General features: G+C 32.3%; 1 protein-coding gene across 5 annotated transcripts; it reads right to left on the bottom strand.

Moving 5' to 3' along the window:
- Nucleotides 1-620: 620 nt before the first annotated feature.
- On the bottom strand, nucleotides 621-17261 carry LOC123211451 (DNA-directed RNA polymerase IV subunit 1). Of its 5 annotated transcripts, none has more exons than XM_044630194.1 (21): nucleotides 17184-17261; nucleotides 15076-15187; nucleotides 14101-14219; nucleotides 13542-13662; nucleotides 13318-13442; nucleotides 12310-12387; nucleotides 12017-12232; nucleotides 11199-11354; nucleotides 10976-11071; nucleotides 9001-10878; nucleotides 8291-8460; nucleotides 8078-8144; nucleotides 7871-7986; nucleotides 6358-6503; nucleotides 4860-5119; nucleotides 4586-4759; nucleotides 4337-4474; nucleotides 3858-4105; nucleotides 2347-2458; nucleotides 1199-1386; nucleotides 621-1017 (listed from the first exon to the last, which is right to left on the bottom strand). In XM_044630194.1, the coding sequence occupies exons 3-21, from the start codon at nucleotides 14182-14184 to the stop codon at nucleotides 921-923; spliced, it is 4470 nt and encodes a 1489-aa protein (XP_044486129.1). In that variant the 5' UTR covers nucleotides 14185-14219; nucleotides 15076-15187; nucleotides 17184-17261; the 3' UTR covers nucleotides 621-920. The 5 variants fall into 5 exon arrangements, with proteins under 5 accessions (XP_044486129.1, XP_044486130.1, XP_044486128.1 ...); XM_044630195.1 differs by lacking the exon at nucleotides 17184-17261 and adding an exon at nucleotides 16973-17087 and having other exon boundaries at nucleotides 15127-15187; XM_044630193.1 differs by lacking the exon at nucleotides 17184-17261 and adding an exon at nucleotides 16973-17087.
- Between the last annotated feature and the right edge of the window lie 2471 nt (nucleotides 17262-19732).

The following is a 19732-nucleotide window of genomic DNA, read 5'->3' on the forward strand; positions in this document are numbered from 1 at the left end:
GTGGAAAATATTACAAACACATAAGGCCAGACAAATGTACATCCATGCCTGTACAAGCATGTTGTTGGCATATGTGGGTGGGGCTCATACGTCAACTCAAGTTCATTGCAGTGGTGCAAAACATGAGTATCATTGGGTTAATAATAACAGGAACAACAATGATAATTTCCCCATAATGGTAGAGGAATAATTTGGTAAAATATTCAGTAACCCATTATATTATAAATTTGAATGGTAGAGGAATGATTAGAAATTTTTTATTAGTTTGGAAATCCCAAGGGAATTTTTGTTATTTCATTAAAATAAAAAACGAAACAACAGATAGAAAAGAAATAAATCATATATATAAGTCCAGATCTAAAATCATTATTTATGGAAGAAGGCCTTGCGTATGCATTTGTCTTTCCAAATAATTGAAGAACGAAGATAAGTTGGTAAGCTTGTGGTGGATATTCATTCTGTCTAGAGTGACTGTAAGCAAGAAAATACAACGTTGGTTGGTCCACTTTTCACAGTCAAATTCTTTTTATCTTTCATCAATTATTAGCAGCCCTATAAATATATATATTTTATTTTTTCTTCTTCAACATACCAAATATATATGTAAAAATAGAATGGGGTGCCAAAATGAGCAATTGCCATTGCATAGTTTGAATTTTGTTAATACATAATAAATATGGGATTGGCCTTTACAAAGCTTTTCTTTGCTACTTCCACTAGTTCTTTTTTGCATATAGTGTAATAGAAGGCAGAAAAGGTTCTAGTAGAAGTAGCAAAAAGAAGCATGGGAAACAGCCAACCCAACCATTTTTTTGATGGAAAAGATAATAGCAAAGCCAGAAAAGAGATAAAACCAAAAACTATTGATTACAAAAACAAAAGAGCTTACTGTTCATGAAGCCCTTTTCTTGTGCTACTTTCTAGAGAAAATGTACAGCAATTTCATAAACCTTCTCAGATGGTTTATTCCCACTGTCAAGACTACCAAAATTCATCAACAAATTGCGAGTCAGCTGCCTGCAAATCGACCTTGGTTAGAATGTGGATGACCACTTTAAACCCTTCAAAGACAGAAAATAGCATTAGATAAGCATAAGGAGGTAATGTAGACTCAGATGAAGCTACAAATGTCTGTCAAAGGGGATATATCTCTACCCAGACAGTTATTATGCTAAGCAATGAATCTTTTGATATTTACATGAACAGGGAGCTGGATTCTGCAGTATAATTATGTAACCATTTTGTTTGATAGCTCTTAGCTTTCCCAGGAGCAATCATCTGAAGAGCACCATGAATGCACTTGTGATAAGAAAAATCCTCGGTCGTGCCATCTTTTCTTACCAATGAAAAGCACCGTGAATCTTTATATTCAGGGTGACATGTAACCTGAAATAAAAAGCATTATAAAAATTTGGCCATTTTCACAAACAAAAATGCTAAATTACAGAGAATTAGTTTTCACTAGAATATCTTTACTGCAATGTATGCATCATTTTTTTTTCAATAACAATCAATAATTTGAAGAAAAAAGTTAGGAAAGTTTAAAAAACTATATATTTTGGGAGTTTGGAAGGGAAGAGAATCATTGAGCACAAAGCAAATGGCTTGAATAAACAAATAAAAATAGAGTAATCTTAGCACAATCTAAACAATTCTGGATACATTGTGGAATTAGTTTCCACTTTGTGTTCCATTCTGCAATAAAAATAATTATAAAATCTATGACCATTGGATATTACTACCTTAAAACTCCATAAAGATTCAAAAAGAGAGGTTATCAAACTCAACAATTACACCAGGTTTAGATTTTCTCGTAATATTATTCGGTTTAAGGTCTTATTTACAAGATTGATAATTTTTGTTTATAAATTTTAGTAACTTCAATTACCTATCCCAAGACCCATATGATTTAGACTTACTATTAGAATTGTTTTGAATCTAGTAAATTTTTATGGTGGATTAAAGAGAATTGTAACATGATAGAGCGTCACCATAATTCTACCAAGTTTACATAAGACTATAAAAGGGTGTGGCAGGAGGTTTCCATCAACTTATACTAAATGCATTCTCACATCTACGAGTCTTGCATTTTTCATTTCCAGGTAATGCAAGCAAACTATCAGAAACTTCCGAACAAAATTGCACAGAAAGTGGCATCAGAAATATGAGTACTAATAACAATTTCAAATTTAAACAGGCAATTTATCTTCATGCAACCAACCATGTCAAGGACCAAATAGGCATCTTGATTGTAAATGTAGATTAAGTTAAAGCAAAGCAAACAGAACTACGACAAGATACTCCACCTATAATGCATACACCATCCAACATGTCTTTTCAAAATACCTTTATTTCCTTGGCCCCATTTCCAATCTTTTCTTCTCTTCGAGGATGAAAATATAAAGCCTTCATCAAGATATTTTGGTCCATTTCATTCAAACTATGATCAATTGGATACCTACACGTAAAGTAATTACAGATTAAGAAACAGGATAAAAGAAACCTACTTTTAAACAATTTTGCTATAAAAGGAAAAATAAATAGTTCACAGAACTAAAGCAATGATAACGAGGGGCCATGCAGAAAACTTAAACCCCCGGCAATTCAAACCTAAAAAAAAAAGAGTTTCGTTTCCAGCAAAGAATTATGTTCGCATATATAAGTACATTCCTTTACATGCATGTTCACATGGACACGTGTAAGATGGTATTGTAATGTGAAATTGATGCATTGTAATATATATGTTCCTTTACATACACAGTTAAATGCACAAATCAGCAAGATGGTATTGTAATGTGAATTAGATGTGATGTCTCACCAATGAATCATAAGTCTGCAAGAAAGAGAACAAGATAAAACATGAAAAGGAAAAAAAGATTGCCTCAACAAGGAATCAACATAATTAATCCATGAAGATTTCTAAACCAGTTTCTTATCATGAAAAAGTTTAACTGACAGAAAGCAAACGTACAGGGAAAGTTCTATAGAATTTGATAATTTTTCTTTTCTGAAGTTCTTTTGCCCCCAAGAACATTAAAATTCAAGTTGATCGAAGGATGAGACCAAAATAAAAAGTTATCCATGATGCCTAAAGACCTAAGAATTTATTAATAGAAATATGCAAGCCATCCATAACTTCCTAGACACTTAGATAACAGCTTTATCCAAAAAAGCTCAAAGAAATTATTTACACTCTCCAGCCATAGGTCAAACCTTCCCCCTGTGCAACAAAGCATAGAGTATGCAACTGTAAGCAAACATCTTAAATAATCCAACTGTTCAATTTTTTGAATCTTTAATTACTAAATTGAGCATCTGCCAACTGGTTAAATGTGCATCTTAAACATTAATAGACTTTTTAAAGATAGGATACATTGTTAGTATGAAATAAGAGAAACATTAGACTTAAAAAGAAGAGCAAGTAGTTCCACTGGCTGTGTCTGAAAAATTATCACCAAGAGAAGCCACAATAAGCAGAATGTTAACTTTCAGACTTAATTAACATGCATCAACAGAAATAAAAGAATCCAAAGGAAGAATACAGGACCCTGAATCATCAGATAAATATCATGCATGACATAGAAAACACTTCAAAAAATAAAATTGTTAAGCTGTCGAGTTCAAGAGGCCCCATAAAGGTATCATTCCCCAGCAAGAGCACCTAATGATCATCACAGTTTATAAAAAAAAAACCACAGGCTAAGAAAAACAATTACAACAAGAGTGCATCACTATGTGATAGGTAAAGCTTTTTTTTTTGGTTAGTTTAAGTACATAAAAACCTGATTCACACACCGTTAAATAGCAAGTAAAACAATCGTTGTAGCAAACAGAGAATTGTTGGAGAATCTACTCACTTGTGCAGTATGCTCTTCACTGTACGAGATAGTTTATGGACATCATTCACTGTAAAGAAATGTCTCAAAATAGTTTCCAATATTTTAAATTCTTTGGATGCTGCAGCACCAATATGTGCAAACTGAGCACCGCAGTTGTCGGACATATGGCCCCGAGCATTGTGTAATTCAAACTCTATATTCTGCTTTGAACTGAGTGATGTACCCAAGAGATTATAGACATCAACAGGCTTGGCAAGCTTATGTCCCTGATGAATAATAATGACACAGAGGAGTTTAGAACTTTTAAATTAAGAATTAATTTCACCAAACCTAAATTAAGAAAATCAGAAGAAAGAAAAGTCGGTACATGACCAGAGAAAATAAGATAGATGTTAAAAAAAAAAAAACCCTAGAATAACTTGAAGAAAATATCAATTTCAAATGTTAAATGATCCAAAATTTACATACTGCTATTAGCAAGACAATGCAGAATCTACCTCCCCAGAATATATAACATCAAAATGTCCACTGGTGCCAATTGAAGGAACTTTTCCCCACGCTAATGCATCTATACTGCCCTGAAGATTATCTGTGGTTCCTGCCTTTGCAGCTTTAATGAAGCAAGCACCAGGATTCTGCAACAACAACTAGAATTTGAGCCTGCACTCTAGGGATGAAACCGAGCTTCTATAAAATTAGAAATTAATGTATCATTGAAGTAAAATAAATTTGGGATGGGAACTAACAGAAAAGCTTGCATGCATAAAGGGTGAAGCGACAGATGCAAGTTCTCTTTGCTGTGCAATGCCTTTTGCATTCAAGCCAACAAACTCTCCCGTGGCTGACAGAGTATTTGCAGCAAGAAGCAAATGTTGAGGAAGAACAGTCTTGCCAGCGTCAGATATTGCAGACTCCAAATTCTGCATTTAAAATTGAATATTAGTAGTAAGTATCTGCTTTGATTTGTTGTTCAAAGACAATAGAACAAGTAAATATGAACAGCAATCAAGAGAAACGAACATTGAGAAAAAATTTTATCCCAGCACCAATTCCATAGACGGAACAAAAACTACGAATATTATCTGGATGACTGCGTGTCCAATCAATCATATCCATAATCTGGAGGCAGCCATTCACAAGAACACTCCATAAATTTGTTTTACCGCTGCCTCTAGACATAGAGACCCTCAAGTAGAGTTCACCAAAAGAACTGCCATGGGTTTTTGATGCTTTTTGTCTATCTTTCCATAAGATATCCACTTTCTTTATCTCCATGCATCCTAACCAATATATTGAGAGAAATCCAGATAAGAAGATTAAAAATTGAAAAGCTTACCAAACACAACATATACAGAATACCAAACCATAATGTTTCATAAGTTTCAACAATTTGATACAGAACTTTTCCGCAAAAAGAAAGGGAAAGAAACATTGACAAAATTTAAAGATTTCAGCGCGAGTTAAATGATTCAGAAAATTGGATTAGGAAGTAGGCTAAAATTCATCATTCAGATATGAAAGAACAACACGATTTCTGAACCATTTGCCATTGCTCTTTGCTTCTATGTTTCCTCTTTAGGATTAAGGTTTTCGGTTTTTTAATTTTCCTCAAGACATGCTTTGAACAGATTCAATTTGGAAATTCAGTTTAACACTTAACTTTATGAATAATTTGGTTTATACTGAAACCAATAAAGAAACAAATGAGTGAAATGACAATCGATATGGGCCATAAAGACTGGAGAAACCTCAGGCCGTGGCAGTGAGGCACACATTTCAAAGAATAAATCTAAAGAACTGTTCTACAGGTACAAATGGAAGAAATGAGCAAATGTATTTCTTTAATGAAAAAATCTAGTTTCCTTTAGCTTTATAACACCAAGCCTATTTTCCAAAAAGATCATTAGTAAAAATTTCAAAATCTTATACCGAAAAAAGAAAGACAATTCAGACTGGACGTCTTAAATAAGCAAAATTAAATTACAGCTGTATTAGTAAATGATTCAATTTCCATAGGAACATAACATAAATCTCCATGCCTCATTGTTTCCCAGCAGCCAAAATGGAAGGACTCAGTTATAAATGCTAAATTAAACAAGTGACCAAATAAATGAAATACGAATAAGATATTAACTTCAACAACAACCTAAATTGAAGTAATAGGTTGTACAAGGAAGCAAATAAAAAATTATGGTTCTTTATATCTTGACAATAAAAGAGGCTATCGAATCTATCATACTTGGTAAACGAGCAGTGTCAATATCAATCATAAAGTAAAGATAGTTAATTCTTAATAAAAAATTATTTCATACAGAAAAATTGAATGCCTCTTCTAAGCATAAATTTAATGCAATAAAGACCCAGATCACAGCAATGTTCAGAAGGTATAAGCAGGACCCAACATTTTGCAATATGTGCAACTTTAAAAAAAAAACACAAAAGAGCTAAATGTCATTTAACAATCAACAATGAAAACCAAAACAGTAAGATAAATCCACTAAGGCAGCACACTACCAACCTTTTACAACTGCTTTCAGAAGGAAAGGTATCATGATGCTTTGAATTTTCTCCAATTCTATGTAAGATCTCTTGGAGTTTTCAACTACCATAACAGAGATGCATATTGTACCATCATCCTTCTGAGTGTTAACTGAAGAACAGTCCCTGCAATTTAATGAGATAGATTAAGAAGGACAAGAAGATTCAGGAAATTAGATAACTGGACATGATTGCAGTTGCGTGAAAACTAAAATGTTCAGGGAAAAATAATGCTGATGTTGTTACACATACAGTAAATTTCAAATTCCAACATATTGGAAAATGCTGCCATACTAAATGCAACAGGCAGAGGAGTACATATGTAGTGTGAACACGTAAATTAAGTTTAAGCAAGTAACCCACCAAAGGAAAATTGAGAGTGACACAGCTTAAACATTGCTTCTAGTTGAATTACCAGTAACCCTAAAAGCTTAAACTAATAGCCAGAGGCTCCAGTATTATTTAAGCTTTTAAGACACCCTCTCACATGCAAGGCATTGAAATCAAAACAATCACCTACAAAAACACAATATTAAGCAAATAGGAGAAGGCCCAAAATCATTCAAGGTCTAAAATATATCATTCAGCCTTCATTGATTTTTTGGAATCAGTACAAAACAAACTTCTTGTCGTTGAACAGGTCAACTTTCACACCTGTCCTTTAAATTAAGAGAATGACATTAACTTTTGTCAACAAAAAAATTGAACTCAAGGGCAGATCAAGTGGCAGAGATGCTACTACAATCATCTTGGCAATTCAACACTTATAACTAACTGTCAATAGTCAACCCTTAAAGAGCGCTTTACAAGGTGACATTTGATAGGACAACTAGAGCTACAATCAAGTCAAGCCAAGCCAAGTATTGCTTGGGTTGAGCTTGGCTTGATTGCATTTGTACAAAGCTTGAGCTTGACAAGCTTGGGAGTTGCAGGTTGGAGCTCGAGATAGGAACGGCTAAATCGAGCAACTCAGCTCAAGAAATTACGTTAAACCCCATAATTTATATATTTATCAATTACCCCCACATTTTAAAAGTCAGGATGTAAGATTTTAGAAAGTGTAAGCGCAAGACTATAAACTTTTAAGGGGTTTATTGATATTATACTCCAATCAAGTCGCAAGCTCACTGAGCAAAGTAATAGTGAGTCAAAAGTAGCTCACGAGCGGCTTGGCTCATTTGCATCTTTAAGGACAATTATACATTCTTCCATTGAATCTGCAATGAAATATCATATCAATTTCTACCCTTTTTTTATTATCTAAAGTTCAAATGTATTTGCAATTAGAATTCTTGAAGTATTACCAAATTTTTTACTCCAAACCATAGCTCAAACACAAACATTTATGCGAACACTACAATGAAGCCATTTTGCTCCAACTGAAAGGTAAAGTAAAAATACTCACATGAACAGTGAAAAAACTACATAAACACAATGATTTCCTGTTGAAAAAGTTACTAAATTCCATATTTCTAGGAGATTAAGCAGCTTACGTGCAAGAAATGTGCAAATTGGGAAGACTGACTTTGGGTGTTCTGGCAGAGTTACAATGCTTATAAAGGGCATCAATAATAGAATGTACTTTCAGTCTTCTCCTCTTTACAATTTCCTGAAAGGAAAGTAAGCTTTTATCATAAAAAAGACAGAGACATATAATATGTGTGTGTGTGTGTGTGTGTTCAATTTCCACAGTAAACTACCTTGCACAAATGAAAATGACAAATCCAAGAACTGAAATGTGGCTTGCTGCAAGTTTGAGGGGAGTAGCTAGTACCCACAGAACATATCCGTATCAGATAGCAGCATCACCATTGTAGTGAATTTAAAAGAAAGAATTATATAGGAAACAATAGTCAACTTGCAACAAAACAAGACATAAGAAACAATAAGATTATGAGTCAAAAGATACTTACATTATCAAGACCGTTGAAATAATATCTGAAAAGAGGAGGCACTCCAAATGGTTCTTGACTTCTAAGGCTCCATGTTCAAAACCGTGCCTCCATTTCCCCAGTTTTTTTGATAAATATAGTGACATGGTCTGATCAGCATAGATTTTCTTCGAACCACATTCCAGTACATTCTAATATACAAAACACTGAAACTTCTAAGGCACATGTGATTGGATACTAAACAAATAGAAGACAGCTTTGTTTCATGTAATGAACAGAACTGATTAGTCCACCAACTATGAATATACTAAGTCACCTGTTACTTGGGTCATTTCAAGAACGCCCGTATGGTTTATATAAAATTGTTGTATGTTTCCTACAGCCTTTTCTTCCTAGGTTTCAGCACAGTAGGTTGTATAAGCAGGAATATAATAATAGTAATATTGCAAGTGTTACTTAAATTCTGAACGAGTGACCTGAGATCTTGCCATGTTTTGCTAGATATAGTAATCTTGCAAAATTGATTTCTACAGTTGGCGTGGTTTGTCTATAACAAAATAAACATATTAAATAAGAACTCAACACTTGGTGAAATTGAATACTAACTGTTGGGATGTTAGTTCCTCATGGTTTCAAATTCCAGGAGTCAAAAGAATTAGACTCAACCATGCCTGGGGAGTAAAAGAAAGTACATCGCACTTGAAATTTAACAAGCAGGGATGAGAGTGCACCTTTAGATTTAGGAGCGGTGAAGTTTCAAGTAGACTAATTGGTTGATCTAAAGCACTGTAAGCAACTTCAGAAATTGCACAAGCAGCTTGAGAACCGACAGGTTGACCACCTATCTCATTTGATGGAGTTGATGTGTCCGCATCAATATTATAAGAAAATTGAACAATTTGATTGCCATAGGCATTTCTCACTGTTCCATCATATGCAGTACATAAATCGCGCATGAAGAACATAAGCCTGCGGGTCAAAGTCCCAGGAAGATCAGCGTTATCACTGAATGAAATATCCCGATTTGTAACTGAATGAGCAAAGCATTCCAAAGGATTCAAGCCTTTCAGAAAAGAACTTTTGACCACAGCGTATGGTATGTAAGATTTGGCACATTCAGTAGCATCATCAATCTTTGAACAGTTCCAACCAACACAAGAGAGATCATGGGGAAATCTAAATGACAATGGAGCCAGTGAATACTGAAGCCCAAGACACATGCTCTGTTGGACAAGCTTCAACAAACTACCCTTACTTCCTGCCTTATACATAGCTAGCAATGAGTTATCCTTACTTGCATACTTGTATGCTAAATTTTGAATATCCCAGAAAACTTGCTTAAAAGCATCAACAGAAACTTGACTACGGGCAGCTGATCTCTGCCTCTCATAACATACCCGCTCCAATTTAAAACCCAAAACACTTTCACTATCTTCAGAATTAATAAGGAAGTCTTTACAGGAATCCAACATCAGTTGTTTAAAATTGCAAGTATCCTCAGCTTCCTGTAAACCATAAAAAATTTCATCCATCATTACGCTGTGGGTGCATGGGTCAGAAGACAAGTACAAGTCCAAGAGTGAAACACTCAAACCCCTCACAGACAACCAATCACAAAGAACTTCCTGAGCAACATATAGGATGTCAAGAAATTTATCCGGATAGTGGTTTATAAGACTTTGAAAAATGTTTCCATCATTGTCATGCAACCAAGAAGACCCTTCAGAAGATATAATCTCTCCATCTTTGATCTCAACACCTCTTGTGGAAAACACATACCCAAAATTTGGATGAAGAAGCATGCTGAATAACTGTTTGCCAGTCCAAACACCGCTATTAAGTGAAGGAGTTTTAGCGATTGCTGGCGACAACAATCGATGTGGACAAAACATTTGCAGCTGTTGCATTTGCAAACAGCTCAAGAAAACACCATCTTCCAGGACCAAATAAGCAGCAATCAAACTATCCTGGCAAAATGATAGTAGGTTCCTACCGCTCTGCTGATTAGTTAACTGCCTATCTAAAGCAATAAGCTCAGTAAGCTCAACTCGAGAATCAACTGATTCAGGAATATAGCCATGAAGGCAATCACCATCAAAGTCCCCATGGAAAGGGGAGCAACAAAGGGGATTTATAGTGACCACTGAGCTAACAGGAAGAACCTTCACAGACAAAGCAATCATGGAGTGTGGGTGTGTGGAGGGTGGCCTATTCACCAACACGACATCTCCATCACTTAAGGGCCTATTAATGATATCTCCTAGTTTGAGTGCATTAATACGATGAAGAGAAGTAAGGTCACCATTTCTACGAACTACAAGCGCCCCCTTCTCAAGAAGACATAAGCTGGAGCAAGCTTTCAGTCTTTCCCAATTATACTTGTTCAAATGCTCTGAAATCTGTAACCTCTCTGCAACATGGCACGGTATTCCAATTTCACCAGGCTTGATGTTTGGGTCACCAGTGACAACCATGCGAAAACAACGATCATTTCGCTTCCCAAGAACAACATCTTTGATCCACCTTAAACCAGAGCTGTAGGAAACATCAATATTCTTCTTTCTCTGGTCATCAACAACATCATTACCAGTAGCCTTTTCTAAGTGTAGCTGTATATTATAAGGGTATATACATTAGCAAATTTCATAAGAAATTTAAAAAAAAGACTGTCCTGAAGATAAATGAAACAAAGGTTGAATAACAGGCCTTTGAAATTTTTAGGCAGTGATGAACAAGAGAACTCAATTCATTTGATTTGCCTCTGAAATCAACCAGTTTTCTGTAAGCCCTTGTCCGCTCATCCTACAATCATAGACCAAATACTAGCATTACATTAGAAAATAGTTTAAAAAAAAAAAACTCACAAAATTATGTAATAAGCCATCAATAAAAATCAATAAGAGAAGTGCAGTGAAAGAAATATACATACAAACGTCAATTGCTTTCCATTTGATAACCCATGTAAAACTTCTTTCACACGATGACTATTTGGTGTTATAGGGAAACAAGTAAGGAAAAGTGCATCTTTCCATGTAATGAACTTTTCAATGAAACTTTGATCAACATTTTTCAACAAATAGCGAACCTATATACAACAAAGCAAAGATCATAAGCACAAAATGTTGGCATTGAGATAATGAAAATCTGGCCCTGTAATGACAACCATTGATGGAGATCAAAATAAGAAGAGATCAAAGTAAAGCATGGTTCACAAGGAGATGAAAGAGAAAGCATAAATAGACATACTAATTTTGGTTCACAAGATGTTTCAGATATAAAAACCAGATTAAATTGAAATACACCATTACACAATTAAACTTCTCTATTTATAAAATTTCTCCTGCAATATTTGATACTAGCAGTAGTACAAATGATTTGCAAACAAATAAAAGACAGAGCATAAATGACCATACATTTTCTAGTTTCCTTCAACAAAGGTGAACAAGCAGTTAACCAGCAACCAAAACATCCCCAAAATAATAATAGTAATTTTAATTGTCTACACCCTACAGATCTGACTATTATTCAGATGTATCTACTCAAGGAACATTTAATTTTATGCCATAGGACTTTTTTCAACGTTCCACATCCAGCACAAAGATGCATTAGTTATGCATATATGTAACGTCTACGAGCACACCCGTTCCCAAAAAATTGTTTCTTAAAAGAAAAATTCATGGTTAAACAACAAATAGAAATTTATTTTCAAATAAATAAAAGAAAATGAAATTATAGAATGCACTCTACTTGGGCATGTGATAGAACCATTCTGCCTAGTTTCAGACAACTGTCTTCTTGTTCGGAATCCTTCTTTGGAATAAAATTCCAATAATCATCAGCCAACCTCTTTTGGAACTTCTTTGGCAACTTGTCATCTATTTCGACTATAATAGCAGTTTGACCAGAAAGATTTTTAGATGAAACTTTAAATTTCATTCTTGGGTACCAACCAACAGAATTTTCCTGTTTAAAACAAATCAACTTCAATGAAGCCTCCAAGGAATAGAAGGAAGAAAACTACTAAAATGAATAACAGATACCTTTTTTCTGTGTTTATTATTTGTGAAACAGTATTTGCAACCTTCTGGTTGTTGTTCTTTAGATAAAGAACTACTCCCCTGGCTCATACATAACAGTTAAAGAAGAAAAATATCATTACAAGCAGACAAATAATCCTTAACTTAGTAAGTATATGTTCCATATATAGTCAGTGAAGAGGCTCTAATAGAGTAATTATTTAGCAATGACGCTGTCCAAAATAGACTGGAACCGTATTTACCAAGTTTTCTAAATCCTTAACAGTTAACTTCATGGCAATCACAAAGATAAATAACACCAAATTCATCCTTTTTCAAGCATTATATAGATCAAGATACAACCAATGATAGCAAAAGTTTGTAGATGATTAGTCCAGACTAGGATTTACTACTCTCACCAAAAAGCTTTCAAATGTTATTAAGGTTGGGATAGGTGAGAACATTATTTTTGCAGCTTAGTGAATTCCACAGCAAATTTTGCACTGTTATCCAATATCAGCATCTATTAGGATCATATCCAAAAACCATTTGCAGCCTACTGAACCAGTTTAGAGAATAAAGACATGCAATTAATGTTAAAATAGTAAGGTCATGATTAATGACCTTTAATTCATTCAGATGTAGCTAGTATCTTTTCACTCATTATCTCTGCTAACAAAACACATGAAATCGCAAGCACAGTTGGAACTGAATAAAAACATGTCATATTTGAGACTGATGAAATCTAGAAACTTTTCTTTGTTCTTTGTGGAAAACCATTTAGATTTTCATCGTAAAGAGCGGTTCAACTCATCTAACGATGATGGTTGATATGCCAACTTATCCCTAATTAAATCTTGTATGATGACGCATGAGGCAATAATTCATGAGAAAGAGAATAACACAAACTTCCATAAAGATTCTTCAGTGCTCTAATAGATAAATAAGTCTAAGCTTAATTTTGGATACACATAAAGAGAAAATTCCTGACATTGCCAAAAAAATGAAAATTCGAAAAGTTTGGCAACTGACCTTTTTGGATAAGTCTTTCCTGATAGATTTACATCCTGGGCATATTCTATTTAATATCTTCGTAATTTCCGATAAGAAATATGGGTGTTGGATAGTATAGGGAAACTTAATTAACCCAAAATGGCCTGAAAAGCAGATAAGAATACATTAAGAACCACAGTCAGTCAGAATGCACAAATAGGAACATATCATAAGATGATTTTATTGTTAATTTTGCATCACACCTTCACAGTGTTTTAAATCCTTTGCACCACATGTGGAACACTGAGAAGTCGGATTTGGGAACCCTAACCTAGGATCGGTGACCTCACCAACAGCATCAATTGCTAGTACAGACAACTTTTCCTGTTTAGTTATCAAAAGTTAAAATTGATTGTCACAGAAAATAGATCAAAGTAATCTAGCAAAAAAATTTAACTAATCAAGCAAGTCTTTTTTAATATAATTGAAATATGATAATAAGCCTAAAGCTTATACTAAGCAATAAATACATAGTGTAATGGTTTATGTAATATCAGATACACAAATCACGAAAACAAGTACAAAGGAACCAGCAAAAGATGCAATTACTAGCACTGGAACATACAGAATGATTGACTTCAGACAATTAAGTTGAGTAACTAATAGCGGCAGCAATATTGTGAAGTATCAGTCAAGGCTAAAGATATAAATACATATTTATTTCATTTGTGCAATTGAGCTGCACACATTTGAGATGATCAAAACAAGTTAGTACACTCATGCAGAGGAAAGAACAAATAAACAACTCAAACAGTGCCTTACTTTATCACTCTCAGTTGAAATTCCAATAGTTATCCCATTAATGACACCGGATGGCAGTTCCAGCTCTTCACACCCATTGTCCATTGATACTTGGTAAACTATACAATGAATCAAGCAACCTGAAACCAAACCCAAGCATTGAAATGATGAAAACTAACTATAAAATGCTCTCAAGCTATAAAAAAATAAAATAGAAAAAGAAGCAACATATGAGCATAACAATCAAATTGAACTTAGATATAAAATCTCAACAAACGGAGGTGTAGCATGGTAAACCATAATGCCATGCCTTGTCCATAAAGTCCACAAATATAAGAGAATAGACCTCTCAAGGTCTATACTAGAAGAAGGAAAGGGGCAAACAATGGTGAAAAGTGTGTGAAGGGTAAAACGGTTGTAGAAGAGCCACATGGCAAAAAGAAAGGGGCGAAGAGGAGAGGAGAGGAGAGAGTGGAGTGATTTGGCAGCTATAATAGGAGCTGGCAAAAGTTGTATGGGAGGAGAAAAAGAAAGAGAATTCTATAGAGCTTAGGCTAGGGAGTTTAACGGCACCTTGAAAGGCCAGAGTTTTATTTAACTGAAAGATTGGAAGAGTGCAGAAGAGGTCTGATTGTAGTTGAGTGAAGATTACCGTTATTTCCAGCAGAGAGAGATAAAAAAGCCTTGGTTTCTTCTTTGAATTGTTTGTGCTATGTGACATTGGCTGTGGGTTGGTTTTGTCTGCTGCTGTATTTGGTGAGTTTTGCAGGTTTACCAGAGGGATTTTATCAACCACCAAATTCATTCTAAGTAAAATTGTTTCTTTTTCCTTTTCTGTTATCAAAATTTATAACATATACTGAAAGGCTTGAATAAATACCCATACAACTGGAAAGATTTTAGAGATGAATGGAAAAACTACTAAATAAAAATTTCTTAAGGTACTGGAAAACCTATTTAAAATTAGTGTTTGTAGATATGTCAAATCCATTCAACCTGTAAGATATGTTTCCAAAAAGTGCCTTCCAGCTTCATCAAGTTTCTCACCGTTGTACCAAAGGCCAGGCTTGAGGTTCCAACCAAAGCCCCTAGAACTTTATCCAGTTCTCTGTCATAAAGAAAAGCAGAAAGGAAAGAAAAGAAGGATAAAAGAAGAATATATTCATACACCTTTGAGAAAAAGAGATTCAACAATATTTACATACTTTATAAGTATGATGAAACAACAAGCAAAATCAACCACAGAGATCAGTAATTACTCTTGCAAGAAACTTTCAAGTGTTTTTCCAGTAAAGTCCTCTTCATGCATTAACTGTATCATTCCATAATATTTCTAACTAGACCTTTTTTTTTTTTTTTGATAAGTATATTTCTAACTAGACATATTAAGCTATGTAATTAATTCATCCACCCATGCGCACAGAAAGAAATGAGAGGTATACCAACAAGTATTAACAGTCAGTTTGATTAAAAGATTCAGGGTTTATTATAAGCATTGAAACGGAACCTTAGAGTGTTATTTGTTCAACCATATCAATATATGAATGTCACCACTACCAATGTCAATACAGTTTCAATGGATTTATCATCCTTAAGTTTTGTGGTTAGAAGCTAATATATTCACTTCTCTCCTGTTTATTAACTAGGTAAAAACAAATTATCACCTCTCATAATTAACCAAAAAGAAAAAACTAAATGCATTCATTCACAAACAAGGACCAAAAATTGGTAATGACTTGACAGCACAAGCAATGGCTAGCCACCAAAATGGTCCCACTTTTCCCGATAATCCTGTGATTTTAATTGTTTCACGTTGCCAGTATTTTCTAAAATTTTAGGGTTACACAATGAGCCTGCGAGTCTTAGAGAAAACCATGTATGGCAAAACCTTTACTGAATCGTAAACATAATAGGAAATAAGTGATACATTGGCATGATATGGAAAAGAATACTTTTACATTTAAACTTCTAAATAATTGAACTATACATGCCAAAAATGCATTGGCTAACCATACAGCATCTGATTAATGCATCATAATTTATGAAAAATGTAACCCAAAATACAGGCATAGGATAATCTAGTTCGTAAATGAATATTAATATATTATTGGCCATTACAATTCACCAAAAATCAAACAAGTCCCCACAATGATCAATCATAAAACTGTATACAACCCGAAATTTAAGCTCACTCAACAGCGACCAGCTGGGATGCAGACACATTCACTTACTTTTACTAAATTAAGGGAATTAAAAAAATGTCTTGACGATAGAAAACACCCAATACATCAATCAATTACGCAGTGATCAAAGGCTCACTCTATAACCAACCTAAAGAGACAACAAATGCGAACCGCAATTTTCTTCTTTGATAAAAATAGACACATAAGCTTATGCTTTTCGGTAAGTAACATTAGCTAATTAAAGTTATAATTAACATAACAAGTACCACAACTGTAATTGCGCACAAAATATCTAACATAAGCACACTAAAATTCAATGATCAAATAGTCCCCTGCATTAAATAACCAAAAACATCATGAAGCGATCGGCCACCAGCCAGAAAAAGAAAGAGGAACCAACTTTAAAAAAAAATTATTGAAACCAAACATCATGATCACCAAAAAATGCACAAAATTTATGCCTAAATTGTTCAAAGCTACATTATATAACCCCTCTAGCAAGAAAACAAACAGTATTAACTCGTTTCTCCAATGCATATTAGTGGATAAACCCTTAAATTTCACACCCAAAAAACTATTTTTCACATGCAAACAAATACAACCCCTCATAATTATCAAAGAAACCAAAATCCTATTGAAAAAATAAAAAAATAATAATATCAAACAAACACAATAAAAAAATTGAACAAGATCAACCATTCAGAACATACCGCATTCATCACAGTAAACTCAGAGAACCTCATAAAACTCACACACTTTAGAATGTACTTCACTTAAAAAACACATACCCGAAGGCAAGTGAATATAAACACAGTGAAAAGAGTTTCAGACAAAGGGACAAAAAAGAGAAAATAAAAAAGTATGGCGTAGTAAAAATAAATAATTGAGGACGGGACAGACCGTCGGTTAATTTGAGCTTACCAAAACCAAAAGACAAAACGCCGAGTTCAATGAGAGGCACAGTGGACTGGAAGGAGACCGAGGCCGAGTTAAAAAGGTTTATTTTCTGTATATGTTGCCCCTGGCCTTGTAGTTTATTACGATTCGACCTAAGGAAGGACAGATGATGAGGCGTTTGGTTTGGCATGTGACACCTTTATGGAGTCATCAGATATTTATTTCTTTCTTTCCTGATATTATTTGTAATTAAATTTCCTTTTTGGTTACATGCACAAGATATTATTCTCCTATTTGGTTGAATAGAATGCTCCAAATATTGACATAGACTCGAGAGTTCATGTAATCGGATTATATTTATATTATATTAATTCAAATTTTAAATCAAAAATATTTAATTTTAATCTAATTTAAATTTAAATTATATTAAAATTTTTTACTCTTAACTTAATTTTTAAATATTTGAGTTAATCGATATGATCCAAATAGATTTAAAATTATTTATTATTTTTATTTTTAAAATATTTTTATTATTTTAATTTTTTTATTAAATTATATCAAATTATTATTAATAAAACACACAATACAACATTTTATTTGGTTTATTAATAGTCTTAAAATTACATATTAAAGTTTTAAAATGCATTAATAATCCAAATAAACAAATCACATTTTTACTAATTTAATAACAAAATAAAATGGTTAAATAAAAATAAAAAATAATTTGAGTAATTACAATTATATAAAAATATAATTATATGTATTTTATAAAAATTTCAATTATTGTTGATATTGTCTGTCAATATTTGTATAATTTATTTTTAATAAATTCTATTAAAATAATATTTCTTCAAAACATTCGAATGGATTCGAATCGTATTAAATTATTTTCATATAAACCCTAATATTATCCAATTTAATTTCAAATTGTATTAAATTAATCTAAAATAAATTTTATATTATAAAAACTTAACTTTAACTCAATTTTTTTCATATCATATTAGATTAACAAGGTATATTAAAAATTACCAACTTTAGTTTGATTGACTAAATTTCCTCGTATAATTAACTATTAATTATTATTATATATACAAATAAATCATATTAAATAATATAATATCATTTATTAAATAATTTTAAAATTAAAAAAAATTAACATTTATATTACTCAAATACAAACACCCTTCCTAATTTATACAAATAAACTTATATAATTTGTTTATTTATATAATTTTATATTTAACTATTTCTCTTTCAATAAAGTCACTTAGTTATTTTGAATTTTTTTTATTATTATATTAAATATTTATTTAATATATTGTAAATGATTGTTATTGCCAGCTCATCTTTCTTTGTAAATATAATTAATTGTGACATCAGAAACCCAACAACCAACCTTATTTCTCAAAATTGATGAAACATCAAAATGGGTGCAATTTCGGAAGGTATACCTAATTTTTTATATATAATTTATATATATAAATAATATGATATTATATAATTAAGTTATTTTAAATTAAAAATAAAATAATATTTAATTAAATGATAATATATTATTTATATATTTAAATTATGTATAAAAATATATATATAATTTTATTATTAGTTATATTATAATTAATTATAAAAGTAACATAAAAAGTTAATTTGGCTATTTATTTTTGATATTTTTTATAATTAAGAGGTCCTTAAGGATAAAAACAACATAGAAATTATGAAGTTAATTTAAATTTTAAATTTCAGATTATGTTTATGTGAAATTATTAAAAATTATTTTCAATTAATTGTAATTGTCTTTGCTTGATTGAATATGAAATGAATGGCCCAACAAGACCATTCAAAGAAATCCAGATTTAAAAACGCCTAAATAACCAAAATAAAATATCCGAAGGTAATAATATCCTAATGAATATTTATTTCATTATATGTGAAGCGCAAAAGCCCTAATTTTTTTAAGGCGGAGGTAATATTTTCCATGAGTATGTTTTAATACAAAAATAAATAAATAAATATGTATAAAGTTTTAAAAATTTAAATATTCATTTATAACTTAATTTTTATTAAAAATTTTAGTTAGAGTTATAGGTAAAACTATCTTTTACTAAAAAATTAAAGTTTTATGACATTTAAAAAACTCAAAATTTTTCCCTACTTAAAGTTTTCAAGTTTTAAAAAGCGATCATTTCACCCTAAAATCTCTAAGTTTTCTTTCTTCTCTCTCTAGCAACCATTTGAAGATGAGACGGAGAACAAACAACCATTTTCGACAGATGAATATTTGTCTTCATTGATAGAGATAAAAAAATATCATCTCTTTGTCTCTGTCAACGAAAAAATGATATCTAAGAAGACTTGGGTATCGACAAAAAGACGTCATCTTTTCGTCTTTATTGATGAAGACGACATCTCTTTATTAATAGAGACAAAAATTCATTTATCGAAGATGACTGTCATCATTGGAGAGGAAATAAAGAAAACTAAAAAATTTTAGAGGTAAATTTGTCACTTTTCAAAACTTGAAAACTTTGAGTGAAAGGAATTGTGAGTGTCTTTTAAACTTGGAAAGAAAAATA

This window comes from Mangifera indica, chromosome 3 (genome assembly GCF_011075055.1).
Source record: "Mangifera indica cultivar Alphonso chromosome 3, CATAS_Mindica_2.1, whole genome shotgun sequence".
Taxonomy (NCBI): Eukaryota; Viridiplantae; Streptophyta; class Magnoliopsida; order Sapindales; family Anacardiaceae; genus Mangifera; species Mangifera indica.